Raw genomic sequence first — 17,862 nt, 5'->3', positions numbered from 1 at the left:
TTCAGTCCTCTAATTCGTCTTGGGAATAAGAGAGGTAACAGGTGCTCGCCTTCTTGCCAAGGTACTTTGGGTCTGCCGACAGTCCCCGAAAGACGGTCAGAGGGAGGGCTGGCCAAATAGCTGGACAAGTGAGCTCTACCCGCTAGCCCCCTGCCTGCCCATTCCCCCTCCTTACACCATGGCAGAGAGCCCCAGTACATGGGATCTGGGGCCCTCCCCTGCCCCCTTTATCTGTTCATCAGTTCGTGGTGTTAAAGGTCAAAAACATTGTTCTGAACGAGCCCAAATTCTAAATATATTTGCCTGAAAAGTGCCTGCGTTAGGTTTACTAATCTCCACTTCTGTCTGTTCTGTTCAGAAGCGCCCCCAACTCCCTTGGCCCCCTACCCTGAGGAGGTTCTTTGTTAGATAACAGATGGACGTACAGACAGATGTGGACACACAGGAAGGAAGAGCCCAGCCCAGAAAGCAGGGGGCGGATGGGCATTTGGCTGCCTTGTGAAGCTGGGTGCAGCTTGGCGGGGGGTTCGGGACTGGGGTTCAGAGAAGCCACCACGCCTGGCCTCGGCCTCACCTGGGGAGCGCAGCGTGAGGACCAGCGTGTGGCCTTGCTCCCTCTGCAGCCGGCCTGCCTTGCTTTGCTGTGCGGGAAACCGGCCAGGGTGGCGGGGAGCCTCTGGCGGGCAGAGGTCCGGAGAGATGGGCCTTCTGACGGATGGGGTGGCACATCCTGGGTGTGCCTCTGCCACCTCAGGGGGAGCCTTAACACACACCCCAACCCTCAGGTCCCCCGACTTGCTGTCCGGGGGCCCAGGAGCACCTACCTGCTGAGCCTCGGTGTCCCTGTTCTCACCCAGGCTTGTCCTGCAGGTGCAGGGAAGTAAACCCCTCGACCTTTGATTTACCTTTGGGGGACAAGCGGCCTTCCCCCCGGGGTGTCAGGTCACCACTGGGTCTGGTTTCCTCATGACACTGACTGCAGGTACGTTCATTCAGCGCTTCTAGTGTCCTAGGTGCTTTTCATATGTTTGGGGTGGGTGCTCTTTTTGGCAGATGGAGGAACTAAGGCTGATAGGCTGTTATTTACCCAGAGACTTGGTGCCAGCAGTTGAGAGGGGACCGCCTCCCCCCCAAGTCACACCCGGGTCAGCCCCACATTTCCATGCACTTCTCCCAGGAGAGGGCCAGGTCTGGTTCGAGAGAGAGGCCTGTCGCCCCCCTTTATATTCCTTTCCCTGTTCTCCACACGTCCACAGCCCCCTAGGAGAGTTTCCGGAGGGGGCAGGCCTCCCCTTCCTGCAGGAAGGACAGTCCCTCCAGTCACCCCAGGGACTCTCCCAGCCCCACTGCCACCCGCTCTGCCCTCTTGGACGAGGGGGCTTTGGTTTGCCTCCCTCACCTCGCCCCTTCCCAGCCCCCGACCCCCAGGACCCTCAGCCCCCTGCCCTCTGTTCTAGCAGCCTGCTGACCCTTCCCACCCTTCCCACCCCCCCTGACACGTTGGATGCCCTGCATTCACCCCCGATCCCGCCAGCCACGCTCTTACAGGGGTCTGACTGTGCTTCCCGCCCTCTTGCTGGATAAAGCCCTGCCCCTTGTTGCTGATGAATTTATTAAATCCACCTGCAGAAAAATGCTAGGAAGGTGTTGAAGGAAGGACGTGAGAGGGTGAGTCAGTCGAGGTCAGAGAAGATATCCTCATTCACTCAAGTTCGTTTACTCACTTCTTTAACATGTTTGTTGAGCACCTACTATGTCCTCGGCTCTGGGGATACCGCAGATAAAAGTCCTGCCCTCATGGAGCTTACCTTCTGGGCGGTGGTCTCTGCATTCCCATGGATGTTTCCCTTGCATTTGCCTGGTTGTGTTCTAGAGACCCAGCTTCACTTCTGTAGCTGAGAAGCCCACCCTGCACCCCCTGTCGCCTCTTCCCAGCTGTGGACAGCACAGGGGTTACGAGCCAGGCTGCCTGGGTTCACACTCCGGCTCCACCACTGCCTAGCAAGTTACTTAGTTAGCCTCTGTGCCTCATTTTCCTCAGCTGTAAGTGGAGGTGAGAGTACCTACATTACAAGGTTGTAAAGACTCAACAAGCTGAGTGATTTAAAGTGCTGTGATTGGTGCCTGTCATAAAATAGGTGCTCAAATATCAGCTACTATTCAAATAGGAACTATCATCTGTGAAATGAGGAGTAATCAACCATGCCCTGCCCACCTCCCAAGGTGGCTGGGAGGGCCAGGTGAGAGGGACATTAAAGGTTCTTCCTACTCCGCCAAGCACCGTGCACACATGACATTGGTCTCATTCCCCTTCCAGGCCAGAGGGACCAAATGAGCGGAGGCAGAATGAATTAGGGATGGATGCAGCTAAGGCTGGTGAGGGACGTCCGCTTGTGTACCTTGACGCAGCGCGGATCCAGTGGAGGCTGGCATCCAGGGCATCCTTGAGGCCGATCCTACATGGCAGGAAGGGCCCCTGTGACCTGAGCATGAAGTCTGCCGCGGGAGCTGGAGGCAGGCAGGGCGGTGGCCCTGTGGGTGCCCCTAGCTGCTGTCCGCAGGCAGGCTGCCACCTGGACTTGTTTTCCCCACTGGCCCGATGCAGGCAAAGGCCCGACCTCAGCCCCGCTGCCTGTGTCTGCAGGTGGGCACCAGGTACGGGATGTGCCCTCCCTGCAACTCTGCAGAATGAATCTCCAGGATGGGGAGACCTGGCACTGCCTCTGCACAGGAAACCCTGGACCCCTGGGGGATGAGGCGCCGTGGGGAACCCAGATTGCATGGACAGCGAGATTCTGGGAGGGTGGTGTCTGGGGCAGCATGTTGCCTGAAGCCACAGGCAGGGGCGGGAATGTCTCCTCCCGGAGGGCTCAGGTCTGAGTGGATGGGCTGGTTTTAGGGCACTGTTTTTCCAGGTGGTGCGAAGGGGTGGAGGTATGCACTGGCCTCCTTCCTGTGGCCTATGTGGGACAGGGGTGGGGTACCAGCAGCCAGGGCCCAGATGGGGCAGGCTCTACTCCTGGCTTCCTTGCTTTTAGCATCCCGACCTTAGGCTACTTTCTTAACTTCTCAGCCTGAAATCCTCGTTTGCAAAATGGAAAAGATTATGGTGTCTTCCCAGCAGGATTCTTTCCTCCTTATAGAGGAGCCGAAGGCACATAAAGTGCTGGGCGCATTTGGTGCGTAGTAACCTCCCAGCAAATCACAGCCGCTTCACCATAAGGGTGACAGGCGGGGAGCAGAGCTCTAGTCCATCCTCAAGCCAGAGCCGGGCCTGGGCTGCGTGCGGCATCCCCCGCGCCCACCACTCTCTAGGGATATGTGGAAAATGAAGATACTGTCTTGTGTGAATTTGGAAGCCAAGTTAAAGAGTCCTGTGAGTGAACAGGGGCCGTCTCCTCCTGGGAAAGCTGTTTCCCTAACCCCAGGGGATGAGATGCTGTGTCCAGTGGCTCCCCCTCACCCAGGGATGGCCTCAGTCCCGGGTCTAACCCCTCTCTTCTGGGGGACCTCTCCACCGGCCAGTGGGACCCTGACCGTAACCAGTGAGGTGTTCCGACTGAAACCACAGCAACACGGGGTGGGAGCAGGGAGCAGGCAGCCCAAGTTCACATCCGGACCTCTGCTCCCCAAGCCTAGCTTTCCTCCTCTGTCAAGTGATGCCTGGCAGAATCGCAGGAAGAGCCCGTTAGGGAATATATAGAAAAGCCCCAACAAGAGGCGTCTGACGCACAGCAGCACTAAAATCCTGCCTGTCTCCCCAGCATTGGGATGGAGCCAGGCTGATTCCCAGGCCAGCTGCTTGGGACCCGTGGGCAGAGAGAAGGCAACTACAGGGGTGCTGGGGGCGTCCAGGGACAGGGAGAGCAGCAAAGGGAGAGAGGTGGGGAGCCCGCTGACTTGCAAGAGACAGTCTAGAACCTGGCCCAGTTCTGCCAGTTAACCTCTCAGCCACAGTCTCCTGACCTGACCAGTGGACATAACTACCGCCACTGGCCTGTTGTAAGGTTGACTGGTGCTTCTGGCCCTGGGGGGCTTAGGGCCCTTCAGAATGTCCCCTTTGTCTGCCCCCCCTCTGGGTGACCATGGAGAGATAATGGAGGTCAGGGGGACAGCGTGTGGGGCTGTGGCTCCCTGATAACCCAGGGCAGAGGCTGGGTCTGAGGGCTGTGCCCCAAAGGACACACCACTGGTGGGGTGAAGAGCAGGAAGCCAGCTTTTCTACTGCAAAGCTCCCAACCATAATGCCCTCTTCGGTTACCCTGTTTTGCCAGCTCTTACGCTTGTTGTCTCCTTAGCCCTTACTAAGCGATTCCCAAGTCGCAGATCACCTCTGGCAATCCATCCGGTGTTATCTCAGTGGGGGCAGCATGGACGTGGCGTGTGAGGCTGTCCTGTGGGTGGCAGGGCATCTCACCTCTCTGGTCCCTGCTCGCCTCATGTCAGGAGCACCCCCAGCATCCACTAGAGTAGATGTGTGGGAGGACAGGGATTTCGTCCCTTCACTGCTCTCCCCCTGGTGCCCGGAACAGTGCCTGGCACATACAAGGCACATACTCAGGCAGCATTTCCAAACACTTCCAGAGGGTGCTACCACCCCAGTTGAGAACCCCTGTTCCGGTCACACCTTCACCATCGCTGATGTGTGCTGGTCTCCCTTGGGTCTAAACACTTTCCATTATCAGAAATGGATGACTGCCAAGGGCAATCCCTTCTGAGGTAGCTCATTATCCAAAGCAACCACCCCCGTTCCCTCTGGCACCTTGGCCCACTGGTTAACATATCATGAAGTCCAACACCCAAGAATGGAACAGAGTGGCCCCCATGTGGCCTCACCTGCAGAGGACAATGGGCTCGTTGCCTCCCAGCCCTGAAGAGATAAGGTATTGACACTGCCTGAGATTATTAACTTTTCTTTTGGCAGCCATACCAGTGTTTGTTGGTTTGTGGTCAGCTGAAACCCAAGGACTTTCCCCTTCAACCCTGTATGGGTCAGTGCCTTCTAACCCAAAATGTAAGACATGAAAAATTTAAAAGACAGCCATATCTTGTTAGTTTGGGCCCATTTTTCCAGTCCAGGTGATTTTGAGTCCCAAACTGCCGTTGCAGTGTGTTAGCTATCTTCCCATCCCAGTCTTGTCCCAGTTTTGCATCCTTTGCAGATTAAACTGGGCAGCCATCTTTGTCCTTACTGTGTTGTAGATTAAAAGACTGAAGAGGCCTGGCCTTTGGCATGATAATGGAGACCTCAGGCCAGGCAGATAATGATCAGTACTTCTTGGGGTTGTTTATCTGCCTTTACCGTGGACCCGGATTAACCCCGGTTCCTCCCTACATTTCTCTGTCTTGTCCACGTGAATATCTTTAAGCCCATCTGTTCAGTTGCCTTGCTGCTATCCAGACTGACTGCATTCCACTGAACTTCAAGGCTTTGCAGCCTCTTTGGAGTGGGAGATGCACTTAGCTGAGCATGACTTGCTCTGGTGAACCTGTGCTAGTAGCTTCCAGTGCCCACCACTTCCTCTTTGAATATATGCCAAATGTTCCACTGTCTCCAAAGAAGAGTCAGCAAGAGTTCAGGTTTGAGTTTTCTTCGTATGAGAAGGCGGGGGTAGGGTGGCGGGGGGCAACTTGTCTTCTGACATCTTTCCTGTTCCTCCGGGATTCCATGGGGATGACCAGGGGTGGTGCCCCAGGCCCATGATTTCCTGGTCAGTTGTCATCCGTCTTGGGCTGTGCTTCCTGACAATGCTGCACTAACCGCCCCCCATGCCCCCGCCCCCCCGAAGATGGATATCTGAGATAACAAAGGCTGCGGCCAAAGGGAGCTGAGCAGTTCTGCTTTCCCTGCCATCTGTTTAACATTAACATCCAGGGCCCTGGGACTTTTCATTCTCCTGTTTCGAACGTGGATTTCATGGTTTAGAAAACCTTTTGGGTGGACCTCCAACAGGATAGACCTGTTGGCCTCTTCGTATCTGAACGTCCTGGTGCTTTTGCGTGGAAGTGGCCTGGCCGGCTTGGCGGCCGCTCTCTGAGGGCAGGTGAAGGCAGCCGTCCCCACTTCCCACTTTGCAGAGAGGTGCTCAGGAAATAGCAGGGGGAGGCAGGGCGGTGAGCCCTGTGGTTTGACGGCCTGTCAGATGAGCACGTCATCATGGAAAATTCCTTACAAAGTCTGCAGATCCGTTTACACAGGCCTGCCGCTGCAAACTGCACATTCCTTCGGGACAACCCACCCTTCCCTCTTTTCTCACCAAACTTCAGTCGTGCCGCAGGGAGAACTCTGGTTTTTCCATCTCCCTCCTGCTTCCATCCTTCACTCCTCTGTCTTTTCTCGGTCCTAGGATTGATTTTTACAGGGAATTTGGCTGAGTTTCTGGTTTCTGAGCTGCTCCATCCTGGGGCTCTCCTGGGGGGCAGGGGCAGGACCCCAAATTGAGAGTCGATCCTGGCCCCTCCTCGGGAGCCACCTTCTGAGGTCTGGGTCCTGCCAGTGGTGGGTGTGGGTGAAGGGAGGCAGCACAGGAGGATGGGGTACAGGCAGGGCCTGGGCGGTGGGCAGGTTTGGCAGCTGCCTGTGTTCCTGGAACAGATAAGGAAGGCCTCTCTGGGGGCCTCCCAGTGCACTTCCCCAGGTGACCTCTCACCTGCTGCCACCCGTAGTTGCTGGGAGCTCCGTGGGGACTGGTCGCATGAATTTGTCACCCTGAAAAGTACACACCACCTTCTGATGACCTGTCCCGGCCCAAACCTTGAAGTTGCTCAGCCCAGGGCAGAGAGAAAGGGATCCAGAGAAGGGAGGGAAGGGGGAGCTTGCAGTGGGGAGAGGACAGAGTCCCAGGCATGGGAGAAAGGAGGCCAGCTGATATGTCCGACCTCGGAGGACAGACCCAAGAGCTTACCGAGCTGACCTTAGCAGGTGTCCTTACAGTGGGGGTGAAAGGCATGTCGGGTGTGGGGGGCGGTCCCTCCCAGGCCAACCCTGCAGTAGAATGCTTTTCCGGAGGTCCTCCTGTTTGCATCACATCTGCCTTCTTTCAGAGGCAGAAGAGTGCTGCGGTTCTCAAACTGTGGTCCCAGGACCACAACATCAGCATCACCTGGAACCTTGTTAGAAATGCACATTCTCTGACTCCCTCCCAGACCTCCTGAATCAACCTCAGGAGGTGGGGCCCAGCAGACTGTACTTAAGAAGTCCTCCAGGTGGTTCTAGTAAGTTTGAGACGCACTGGCTCAGTGAGAGAAGGCACTTTGGAGCCGGATTGCCAGGGTTCATATTCTTACCAGCTGTGTGACCTTGGGCAAATCACTTAACCTCTCTGATCCTCTATAAAATGTTTCACCACCTATAAACTGGAGACAGTAACTGTCACTTTGTTATTGTGATGAGTAAATAAGAGTGCTTATAAGGAGGTTCATAAAGTGCTGACCTCTTCTCTGACCTTCATTGTGTCTCTCTTTTTAGATAGTATCTGATGCTGCAGGACAGGGTGTGGCCATCACAGGGAACCAGACCTTCAACAACTGGAACTGGCCCAACGCAATGATTTTTGCAGCCACGGTCATTACCACCATCGGTAAGTCTTCTGGGACCTCCAAGATACCTACTTCCACGTCCGAGCTCCCCAGAATCTTGTAAGAGTCCAGCTCTGGTCCCATGGCCTTGTCAAGGTTAAGATCAGGCCAGCTACACTCTGTCCTTTTGACACATCCCTGGATATTTAGTAAGTCCTTGGTGACTGGCCATGCTTAGGAGACTGTTTTCTAGAAGTCCTGACCTGGGCTCTTGGAGTAGAAACGACACAGCTTGACAGCCAGAGTTCGAGCAGGTTGCTCATTTGCACAAATGCACCCCATGCTTATTCACCAGTCTGGGTGTCTGTTCTGGTCATCTATGACTGCATCACCAACTACCTCAGAAGTTAGTGGCTTAGAACACAATTTATTATTATTGTCGGCCATTCTGTGAGTTGACGGGGTTTGGCTGGTTTGTTCTTGCATGAGGTCTCTGATGCCGTGGTAGTTGGAGTGGCTGGGGCCGTGGTCATCCAAAAAAGCCCAGTTGGCTGGAAGTCCAAGATGGCTTCTTCTATCGCATGTTTGGTAGTTGATGCTGGCTATTGCTGGGGAGCTTAGCTGGGGATGATTGGGCATCTCACAGTATGGCAGCTGGGTTTCAAGAGGGAGACTCCCCAAAGTGAGCATTTCAGGAGATCAAGGGGAGAAGCAACAAGGCTTCTGATAAGGACTTAACTGACTCAGGGTCCCTTCTGCCACATTCCATGAACAGGTCACTAAAGCCCAGATTCAGAAGGAGGGGAATTAGAGGCCAGCTTGATGTGAGCATAAGAAGGGACGGAATTAAGAATCGCTGTCTTTGGAGACCGTCTACCACAGTGCTTCTGGGGTGTCTACCCAGAGAAACTACTAACTTGTGCCTTGTAACTTGCGCCAGGGTGCCGTGCGGACTTGTGGAGGACTTGCTAATGGTGGAGGCTTAGTCCGCCTTCAGAGAGCTCCCAGTCTGACGGAGGAGGCATAGCCCATACCGTCATAATTGCTATAAATGATCCTGATCATAGCACGGTCAAGGGAAATTTCATTTCTGAAGCATTGATATTAATCAGTGTCAAGTGATCTTAGGGAATGGGCTCTCCTCGGGCCGGGTGTGTGGCGGGGGCGGCGGAGGCAGGTGCCACTCCGAGTCTGGATCCATCACCCCCGCCGTGGCTCTGTTGGCCTCACTCTCTTCTTTTTCCTCAGGCTATGGCAACGTGGCCCCCAAGACCCCCGCCGGGCGCCTCTTCTGTGTCTTCTATGGTCTCTTTGGGGTGCCGCTCTGTCTGACGTGGATCAGTGCCCTGGGCAAGTTCTTCGGGGGACGTGCCAAGAGGCTGGGCCAGTTCCTCACCAAGAGAGGCGTGAGCCTGGTATGTCCCCACCCCTAGGTCCTGGGCAGAGACGGGGGGACCCTGGCAGGTGATGGGGTGGGAAGGATCTAAGAATTGGACAGACGTGTCAGGACGGGTGGCAAGGGGGCAGTTTCAGAGCCCGCTGCCCTCCTGGGTGAGGCTGGAAGCATCACCACCACCCCCCTCCCCTGGGCAGTGAGCCTCCCAGGCCTGGCGCCCAACCGGCCTCACCTCTGGCTGCCTCCTCGGCCCTCTGGGTGCTCTGCTGGGCTCCCCCTGGTCTTCCCCGCCGTCTGACTTGGTCTCCCTACCCTTCCCCCTCAGCGCAAGGCGCAGATCACGTGCACGGCCATCTTCATCCTGTGGGGCGTGCTGGTCCACCTGGTGATCCCACCCTTTGTGTTCATGGTGACCGAGGAGTGGAACTACATCGAGGGCCTCTACTACTCCTTCATCACCATCTCCACCATCGGTTTCGGCGACTTCGTGGCCGGTGAGTCCTGCCCCTCGCCTCTGCCTCCCACCCTGTCCTTCTCTGCTTCTCCAATTTCAGTTCAGCTGACCTTTACTGGGGGCCCTGGTAGGCGGCCAGTGTCCTGGGCCTCCACCCAGTGGGATCCTGCCAGTTGCAAGAGGAAACCAAGGCACAGAGTGATTGCAGACGTTTTCTATTTCTCTCTCTTGGAACGTGGCTTTTCCCTCCTCCTCTGTTCGTGTTTGGCGTCTGGTCTCTTCCTCTCTTCTCCCCCGTCTCCCGAGCTTAGGCGCTTAGGTGCACTGGGGGCTGGAGGTAGAGCCTCCTGCCTGCAGGGTCCACGTCACAGCTGCCTCCTCCCATCACTCCCAGGCGCTGAGGGGGCTGTGCTGGATGCTTGGCTCAGAGACCAGAAACTTTGCTCTTGCCACTGGCAGCTTAAAGACCAGAGAGGCCTTCCCCCAAGCTGTCCTGCTCCCTCGGGGCCGGACCTTCCCTCCCTCCCACTCCTCCCTTACTTAATCCACGCGGGCGATAAGATTCTTTGGCCCCTTTGTCTGTCGGCTCCAGCCACTCATGTCCTTGTGCCTGTGGCCTGCACAGCATCTTGGATCTCAATCTTCCTGACACCCCGTTTGGCTGCACTGGCCCAGTGGCTGCTCCCTCAGTGCCTGCTGCCCTGCCCAGCTGACCTTCACCTCTGCTCCAGGACCTCCGATCTCTCCCCTCCCCTTTCCTAGGGCCAGGGACAGGTCACTACCCTCCTGCCCCATTGTAAGGGGAGACTCGGAATGCTGGGAGGGGGCGGCTGAGTGGGTGGGAGAAGCAGGAAAGAGGCCCGAACACTCCACTGACCCTGGCAGATCTGAGCCTGCTGTCTTGAGAGATAAATTTAGACGGAGGCACAACACTGCCATTGTCTAGCTGTTGGGGCCCAGAGCAGGCTAAGGAGGAGCCTTCGTATCAGGGAAGCACAGAAAGGTGTTTAATCATACTTTCTCAGCTCCAGCAAGACACCAAACCACTGCCTCAGTTTCCCCATCTGTAAAATTGGTTTAAAAAAAAAAAAAAAGTAACGGTGCATACCTCACAGGGTTTTGGACAATCAAATGAGTTGCTATTCATGAGTGCAGTGGGTAGGGCCCGCCTCTATTAGTGTGCCCCGGTTGTCATCATAACCTGCTTATGACCGGAGTCCTGAGCTAGACAGACAGCACCTCCCGGCTGCAAGGGAGACAGCCCCTGCCTTCAGACTCCCTCCAGTCTGATGAGGGGGTTATAGCCCTTGCTCTAAGGGAGCCCCACTCCAGAAGTGGCCCCCTTCCTCCAGTTCCTTTTCCAAGTTTCTCCCAGTCTCAGGGCAGCAGGATACTGCTGGGGGGGGGGTGCTGGGGGGACACAGGATACGTAATAATATGGATCAACATGCCTGGAAGTGTAAAGTGAAATCTCCGTGATCCTAGAGGGTAGGGGAGTGACCAGAGCTGTGTAGGGTGACCTGGGAGGGCTCCCTGGAGCAGGTGTCTGGAGCCTGGCCACGGAAGTGGGGGTGTGGAGAGGGCAGAGCCCTCCAGGCCATAGGAGGAAGCAGTAGGAGGAGGGTAGATACAGGAAGTCAGGAGGCAGGCCAGACGTCACCAGAAGGAGAATCAAGGCTGTCCAGGGTATCTCCTGCCAGGGCCAGTGCTCTTGGACATCCCAGGCCCAACTGTCAGCCTCACTTATATTAAATGAGTGAGTCCATCCCCAGCAGGAGGATGCCAGCTGCCCTGTCACTTAATTTCTATCCAGGTTTTAACTGAACTGTAACACGTACACCCGAAAAGTACACAAAGCAGCCAAGTGTCAGTGTCGGTGGATCATTGAAAGGCCAACATTCATGGCTTAGCTCCTGACCTGAGCGCTGGCTCCATCACCAGCCTCCCCAGAGCCCCTCCCCCACCCCAGGGAGACACTCTCCTGACCTTTGATAGTTGAGGAAGGTCAGGCTGGGGTCTGCAACAGGCACATGAGTGACCAGGCCAGGGTTCTCAGGACGATGGGGTGTCCGGCTCCTAGCACAGGCCTCCTTTCTTTCTTGGTGCCTCCGCATCGGTGTTCTGTGTTCTCGCGCTGTGTCCACTTGCAGGTGACACGGCTTCTGGCCTCTGTGTGTTTCCGGGTCCCCGCTGGCCCTTCCCTGACCCTCTGGCTTCCTGGCCCGTCCTCAGGTGTGAACCCCAGCGCCAACTACCACGCCCTGTACCGCTACTTTGTGGAGCTCTGGATCTACCTGGGGCTGGCCTGGCTCTCCCTCTTTGTCAACTGGAAGGTGAGCATGTTTGTGGAGGTGCACAAGGCCATTAAGAAGCGGCGGCGGCGCCGGAAGGAGTCCTTCGAGAGCTCCCCACACTCCAGGAAGGCCCTGCAGGTGGCAGGGGCTGCGGCGTCCCAGGACGTCAACATCTTCAGTTTTCTGTCGAAAAAGGAGGAGACTTACAACGACCTCATCAAGCAGATCGGGAAGAAGGCGGTGAAGACGGGCGGGCGTGGGGAGCGGGCCGCAGGGCCGGGCCTGGGGCCCCAGGGGCCTGGGCTGACAGCCCTGCCCACCTCCCTGACCCCCTCGGTGGTCTACTCCGAGAACCGGGTGCCCAGCTTGGAAGAGGTGTCCCAGACGCTGAGGAGCAAAGGCCATGTGTCTCGGCCGCCCGGCGAGGAGGCCGGGGCGGGGCCCCCCGAGGAGGGCTCCCCGACCTCTGAGGTGCTCGCTAACCAGCTGGACCGCATTAGCGAGGAGGGTGAGCCGTGGGACGCCCAGGACTACCACCCGCTCATCTTCCAGAACGTCAGCATCACCTTTGTGAACGAGGAGGCCGGCCTCTCGGACGAGGACACCTCCAGGTCCTCACTGGAGGGCAACCTGGCTGGGGAGGAGGGGCCCCAGGAGGGGGCCACGGCCGAGGTGCCCCTGAACCTGGGCGAGTTCCCCTCGTCGGATGAGTCCACCTTCACCAGCACTGAGTCAGAGCTCTCCGTGCCTTACGAGCAGCTTATGAACGAGTATAACAAGGCAAACTGCCCCAAAGGCACGTGAGGTGGGGCCGGCTCCCCACCCCACCTTCCATGGCTTCTCTTCTCCTCAATCTGGGGTGTCCTACTGTGGCTGGGACCCTGGCCCCTGGTGGGGTGTGGCCCTGGAACTGGGAGTAGGGGGCCAGGGGCCTTCCTCACCTTCATCCCCTGCAGCTAGATGCTACCGGTCAGACATGGTGCACCCAGGACAGGGCCTCTGTTCATCAGCGGAACGGGCACCCTGGCAGCGGGAGGCGTCTGTCCTGAGCATGGTTGGGGGATCTGGTGGTTCACGGACACGTGGGCTGGCAGGACTGATCCCGGGGAGGCCTGTACCTGCGTGGGTCGTTGCCCAGTCATTCGGTTAAGACTGTCTCGCGGTTCTCTTAGGTCGGGGGGGCCTCGGCCGTTTGAGTTCACCAGTATTAACAGGTTCCTGTGCGCCCAGCACGGAGCCAGGCATTTCAGAGAGAGGGTGAGGGTGCTGTAAGGCCCTGGTGGGGTTGGGGGCTGGACACTTCAGCACCTCAGCAATAGTGGGGCCCCGCCTGGGGCACGTGTTTAACCGTCCCCCAGTCCCACCTCGTCTGCCTGGCTGTCACCCGTACTGCAGACCTCAGTAGGGAGGAGGCCATCTGGGGAAGGGGAGCTAACGGGCAGGTGCTGAAACACTCCCGTTACGGGGGACCCAGAGTAAGTCCCAAGTGTGGCCCAGCATCTCAGCCCTTGTGTGGACTTACTGGGATGGAGCACAGCCCAGAGTCCGGTTCCCTGTCCCAGACATCCTTTGGCCAAGCAATGGCAGGCGTGGGCTCCTGCCTCCCAGAAAGTGGTGGCAGAAAGAGAGGCTGGGGCTCCTGGAGCTGGCAGCCGGGGAGCTGCAGGAGTGGGCTCAGCTCCGGCTGAACCTGCCTCCACCCTTCCGTCCCGTGACCTCACCGCTCCCCAGATCACTCTTGGCTCACAAGTGGGAAATGTCCAAATATGTGAATCAACCTCCTCCCTCCAGCTGCTGTTTGGTGTGTGTGTGTGTGTGTGTGTGTGTGTGTGTGTGTGTGTGTGTGTGTCTGTCTATGTCCGTCTGTCTGTGTAAGAAAGAAAGGATTCGCAGTGGGAGGAGCAAAAGATAATGTGAAACTGCAGACGGACTGTTTCTGGTGAGGGGCTGGCAGAGTTCTTGGGTTCTTCGTGAGGTGCACCCTTGGGCCAGCCCACTCTGCCCTGCATGTTTTGTTTTGTTATTTTTTAAATGAATTGTTTTTTTGTTTTTTTTTTATCTCGTTGGCTTCAGAGCCAGAGGAGAGAAAAGGTGCAAGAGTGGGGTCCCAAGGATCGGGATGTCCAATGTTCACCCGCCTATCCCCCAACCCAGTTGGGCCTTTCTCGGTGACCTCAGCCAAGGTCATGGTGTCAGAGTTGGGGAGGGGCATTGGTCGCAGGCGACTGGATGCTGGGCAGGAGGTGCCACCCAGACACCCTCTCTGCCTCTCAACCCCCTCCCCAATACTGCAGGACCAAAGAGGGCCAGAACCCCACCCATCCCCACTTAGCCTATAACCCAGGGGTATGATGGCCCAGCATCAGGGTGGGAAGGAGCGGCCTTCTGTTTTTCTGTGAAATGTTTTAACGAGCTCGTCTTAGTTTTCCTGACCCCACTTGGCTGGGGTGTTGCTGGCTGTCCTGGAATCACACACACTGTATGTACATACTGGCAATGATGTCAAATGTAATTTATTTTAACATTTTTACAATAAAACATGAGATGGACAAGCTAGTCTGATGCGTGCTATTGCGGGGTCTGGGGAGAGGGGCTGGGGGCAAGATCGGGGGGCAGTCTGGGAGGACTGAGGACAGCCTGAGAGTCAAGGGGAGAACTGGGGTGGTCTGGAAGGGACAAGAAAATGAAAGAGGTGGGGAGGTGGAGAAGGGGCAGGCTATGTAAGATGTGGTCAGGGCGGGCTTCTTGGAGGAGGTGACAGTTAACAGGTCGGAATGAGGACAGGGGAGAGGAGTGGGGGGACCGTGGCTAGCAGCTCATGTCGCCAGTCGGCCAGACCCCGTTCTACACGCTTTATGCTCAATAATATGTGAATGGACTCATTTGATCTTGCAATAGCCCTGTGAGGTGGGTATTACATCCCCATTTTATAGGCGAGGAAACGGGCACAGAAAGGTGACCTAGGCAAGATGTCCATAGATGGTGAGCCTGAGTTCAAACCCACGCAGCCCCCATGACCAGCTAACAATCACCTGCTCTGTTGTGGCACGTCTGGCATCCCCTGAAAGGGCCTCTGTGTTCAGGAAGGTGGGCCAGGGAAGGGCCCTCAGGCCTTCTGAGCTCGAGGGGTGGGCATTGTGGGCTGGAAAGGACGTGAAAGAAGAGTGGACAGGCTCAGCTGGGCCCATATGCATCCATTTAACAGGAAGATTTGTCAGACTTTGTGGTCTCAACGGTTTAGAGATTGGCCTCTTCCACAGCAGTGTCAGGGTCCCCTTCCCACAACACACAGGACATTGGTTAAAATCTTCAGTCTGCTGGGAAAAATGTACAGTTCTGTGATTTCAGGAATGAAGCACATTTTTCATGAGGGTGTGGCTGCGTTTATAAAGGATCGTATGTGTTTAAAATATCAACGGGTTCTGTAATGACTTGATACCATCCATCCCTTTGCCAAAACATCTCTCCACTTTCCTCTCTCTCTCTTTCTCTCTCTCTCCACACACACACACACACACACACACACACAGTTTCAGTTTCCTTATAACTTAGCCTTTATATATATATTAATCTCTGACATAAATTCTTCCCTTCCCTCCCTGTAATAATTCAACTTCCTGTATTTCTGTTTCCCAAATTTTTCTGACTTGTCAGGTTTTCATTCCTCCTAATCTCTCTCTCTCTCTCTCTCTCTCTCTCTCTCCCCACACACACACACACACACACACACACACACACACACACACACACACACACACACACACACACACACACAGGTTCAAACTTATCTGGTTCTGCTTTAGCCCCTTCCAGCCTCAAGGTAACAATTCTATTTACTACCATGGCACTTGGCCTTCTCACAAAGCCCTCTGACAGGCGGCTCGGAGCACCCACCGTGGCACAGGGCTTTTGGCCCCCTTTGCTGTGAAGGAGATGAAAGCTCAGAGAGTACAACTTGACCAGGCACAGCTTCGCAGAGTTGCTCATAGATGATAGAAGCAGGGAAGGCTGGGGTTAAGGTGTGGTTTTGGTCCACTGTGGCTAAGGTAAGTGGTGAGCTTTCTGAGTGAAAGGTCTGGAAACAGGGTGGGATAGCAGCTGGAGCAGAGGGTGGAGCCCAGGAGGGATTCCTGAGGGATCAAGAGCAGAGGAGGGGTACCGTGTGTGGAGGGACGTGAACCCTCCTGTCACTGTCACTGTGCCCATGAGCTGTTGGGAGATGGCAGGTGGAGGAAGTGATGTAGAAGTCGGGGGAGAGGACCCTGGCAGGGAAATCCCACTGTTGACACCAGATTCATAACCTGGTCAGAACTACGGGGGTGTATTGTTGAACCCCCAGAGTTTCATGAGTTCTGAGGCAGACACGCCTACTCCCAGCAGCCCTCCAGGCCTGGGCCCTCCCCTGCCCCCTCCTGGAAGCCTTCCCGCCCTGGTGGTGAGTTGGCACCCTGCTCTCCACCATTGCCACCTGTACTCTCCATTCATTCCTTCAACTAATGTTCACCGAGCACCTACCATGGAACAGACTCTGTCCCAGCCACCTGGAAAACTACAGCGTGTAACATGAACAGAAATCCTATTCATGGAGCCTACAGTTTGGTTCCCTTTGCTCTCATTTCCGGCTGTTTTTCATGGTCTGTGTTTGGTATTTCTGTCCTGTCCATACCCCCAAGGCTCTTTTAATGTCTCTTCTATCTTATGTCTTTTAATCCTCACAACAGGTAGTGTTATCATTAACCCCGTTTTACAAATGAGAAGACTGAGGCAAATACAGGATTTTTCACAAATTAAAACAACTATTAAATGGCAGCAAAACAGCTTCCCTGACTTGCATTTCCATTCTTCCTTCTACCCTCCGGAAAGCTCCTGATCTGTTGGGGGAGACACCCTCAGAAAACCCACGGTCAAATGGAGGAGACAGTTCCTACGCCCAAAGAGCCTGCAATCTGAGTGGGACAGGAGCACAGAAATAGGAAATAGGCGCAAACTCTGGGGCCCAGCTGGGCCTCTGGCTCCTGTGCGCTCCTGCAGGAGTCACTTAGGAAAAGAAACCGGGGTGTTTCACCCCCTTGCTGGAAAGGTTATCCTCAGCCACCATTGCGGGGAAGCTTTCTGGAGCCTGGGGCAAAGGCAGGGGGAGAAAGGAGGCAGGCTGGGCTGTGCTGCTCTGGGTGGGTCTCCAGGAATGGCTGCCTCTCTGGGGGCCCCTGAGGCTTGGGCTCAGCCCTGCCAATCAGCTGTCCACCCCTGAAATAACAGGTCCCCTGTTTCCAAATTCATACACAGCTGGTCCAGGAACCAGATGCCAGTTTGGGAGTTGCCAGGATGTGTTTGTGTAACACAGTGAGAGCGCCTCCCCAGAATCTCTGCCCCTTCTCTCCATCCTGGCCACCATCCAGGCCGCTATAGCCCCTCACCTGGACCCCCGCAGCAGCACAGGGCCTGATGCCTGGTTGAGCCCTTGTTGAATGAATGAATGAGCCCCTGAGCTGGTCTCCACCTGGCCATCACTGCAACCAGCAGGCTGGAGCCCATACTCAAATCTGACCCCCTTTACCTCCTGCTTTAAACTCCTCTGGGGCTCCCACTGCTCTCCTGGTGCTGTCTCCCTCTTCAGCCTCATCTGCCCCCTCCCCCTACTCCCCCACCTCTCTGGGCTCCAGACAGTGAAGTTTCCCAAATGAGCCAGGCCGCCCATGCTGTTTCCTTCGTCTGAGATGCCCTTCCTCTCTCCTAGCTGAGTTCTAAGACCTGTTGGGGTTCAAGGTGGACATCCGCTTCTCCGGGAAGAGTTCCACAGTTACTGGCCCCCCCTCCCGGATTCTGGGTCAGATGTCCCTCACCAGGCCCAGAGCCCGTCCCTCAGCAAGCCGGCTGCTTCGGATGCTGTTCAAGTCTGCTGTCTCTGGGTCTGGAGCCTCTGAAAGAGCAGGGAGTGGCTTGCTCACCTTGGATCCAGACCACAAGCTGGCCAGCATGCAAAAGGGCTCAGCTTTTCAATGTTTACTGAATGGAGGGCAAGTGCACCAGAATCCTGGACCCTCCCCTTGTAATTCAGTCCCTCTCCTCCCGGGAAGAGGCCAAATCAGGAGGTGAAGTTTACTCCACGAGGGCAAGTCCCTGCAAAACTGGGTGGATGGTCTTGAGGGACCTTGTCACAGGCTGCATTGGCCCGGTGAGTCACCTGATTGTGCCGAGTC

At 56.0% G+C, this 17,862-nt stretch overlaps 1 protein-coding gene across 2 annotated transcripts in view; it reads left to right on the top strand.

The window, feature by feature from the left end:
- KCNK5 (potassium two pore domain channel subfamily K member 5) overlaps positions 1-12,696 on the top strand; it is a 34,898-nt gene extending 22,202 nt beyond the window's left edge. The window contains exons 2-5 of one of the 2 annotated variants that reach the window (XM_007458172.1): positions 7,473-7,580; positions 8,767-8,933; positions 9,240-9,408; positions 11,601-12,696. In XM_007458172.1, the coding sequence (XP_007458234.1) occupies positions 7,473-7,580; positions 8,767-8,933; positions 9,240-9,408; positions 11,601-12,466 (1,310 nt within the window). In that variant the 3' untranslated portion in view covers positions 12,467-12,696. Of the gene's footprint in view, positions 1-7,468; positions 7,581-8,766; positions 8,934-9,239; positions 9,409-11,600 lie in introns of both variants that reach the window. The other variant, XM_007458173.1, reaches the window with a different exon arrangement.
- The last annotated feature ends 5,166 nt before the right edge of the window (positions 12,697-17,862 follow it).

This window comes from Lipotes vexillifer, unplaced genomic scaffold (genome assembly GCF_000442215.2).
Source record: "Lipotes vexillifer unplaced genomic scaffold, Lipotes_vexillifer_v1.1 scaffold4, whole genome shotgun sequence".
In the NCBI taxonomy this organism is placed as follows: Eukaryota; Metazoa; Chordata; class Mammalia; order Artiodactyla; family Lipotidae; genus Lipotes; species Lipotes vexillifer.
The sequence above is the reverse complement of the archived record's forward strand: the minus strand, read 5'-3'. Positions and strand labels throughout refer to the sequence as shown.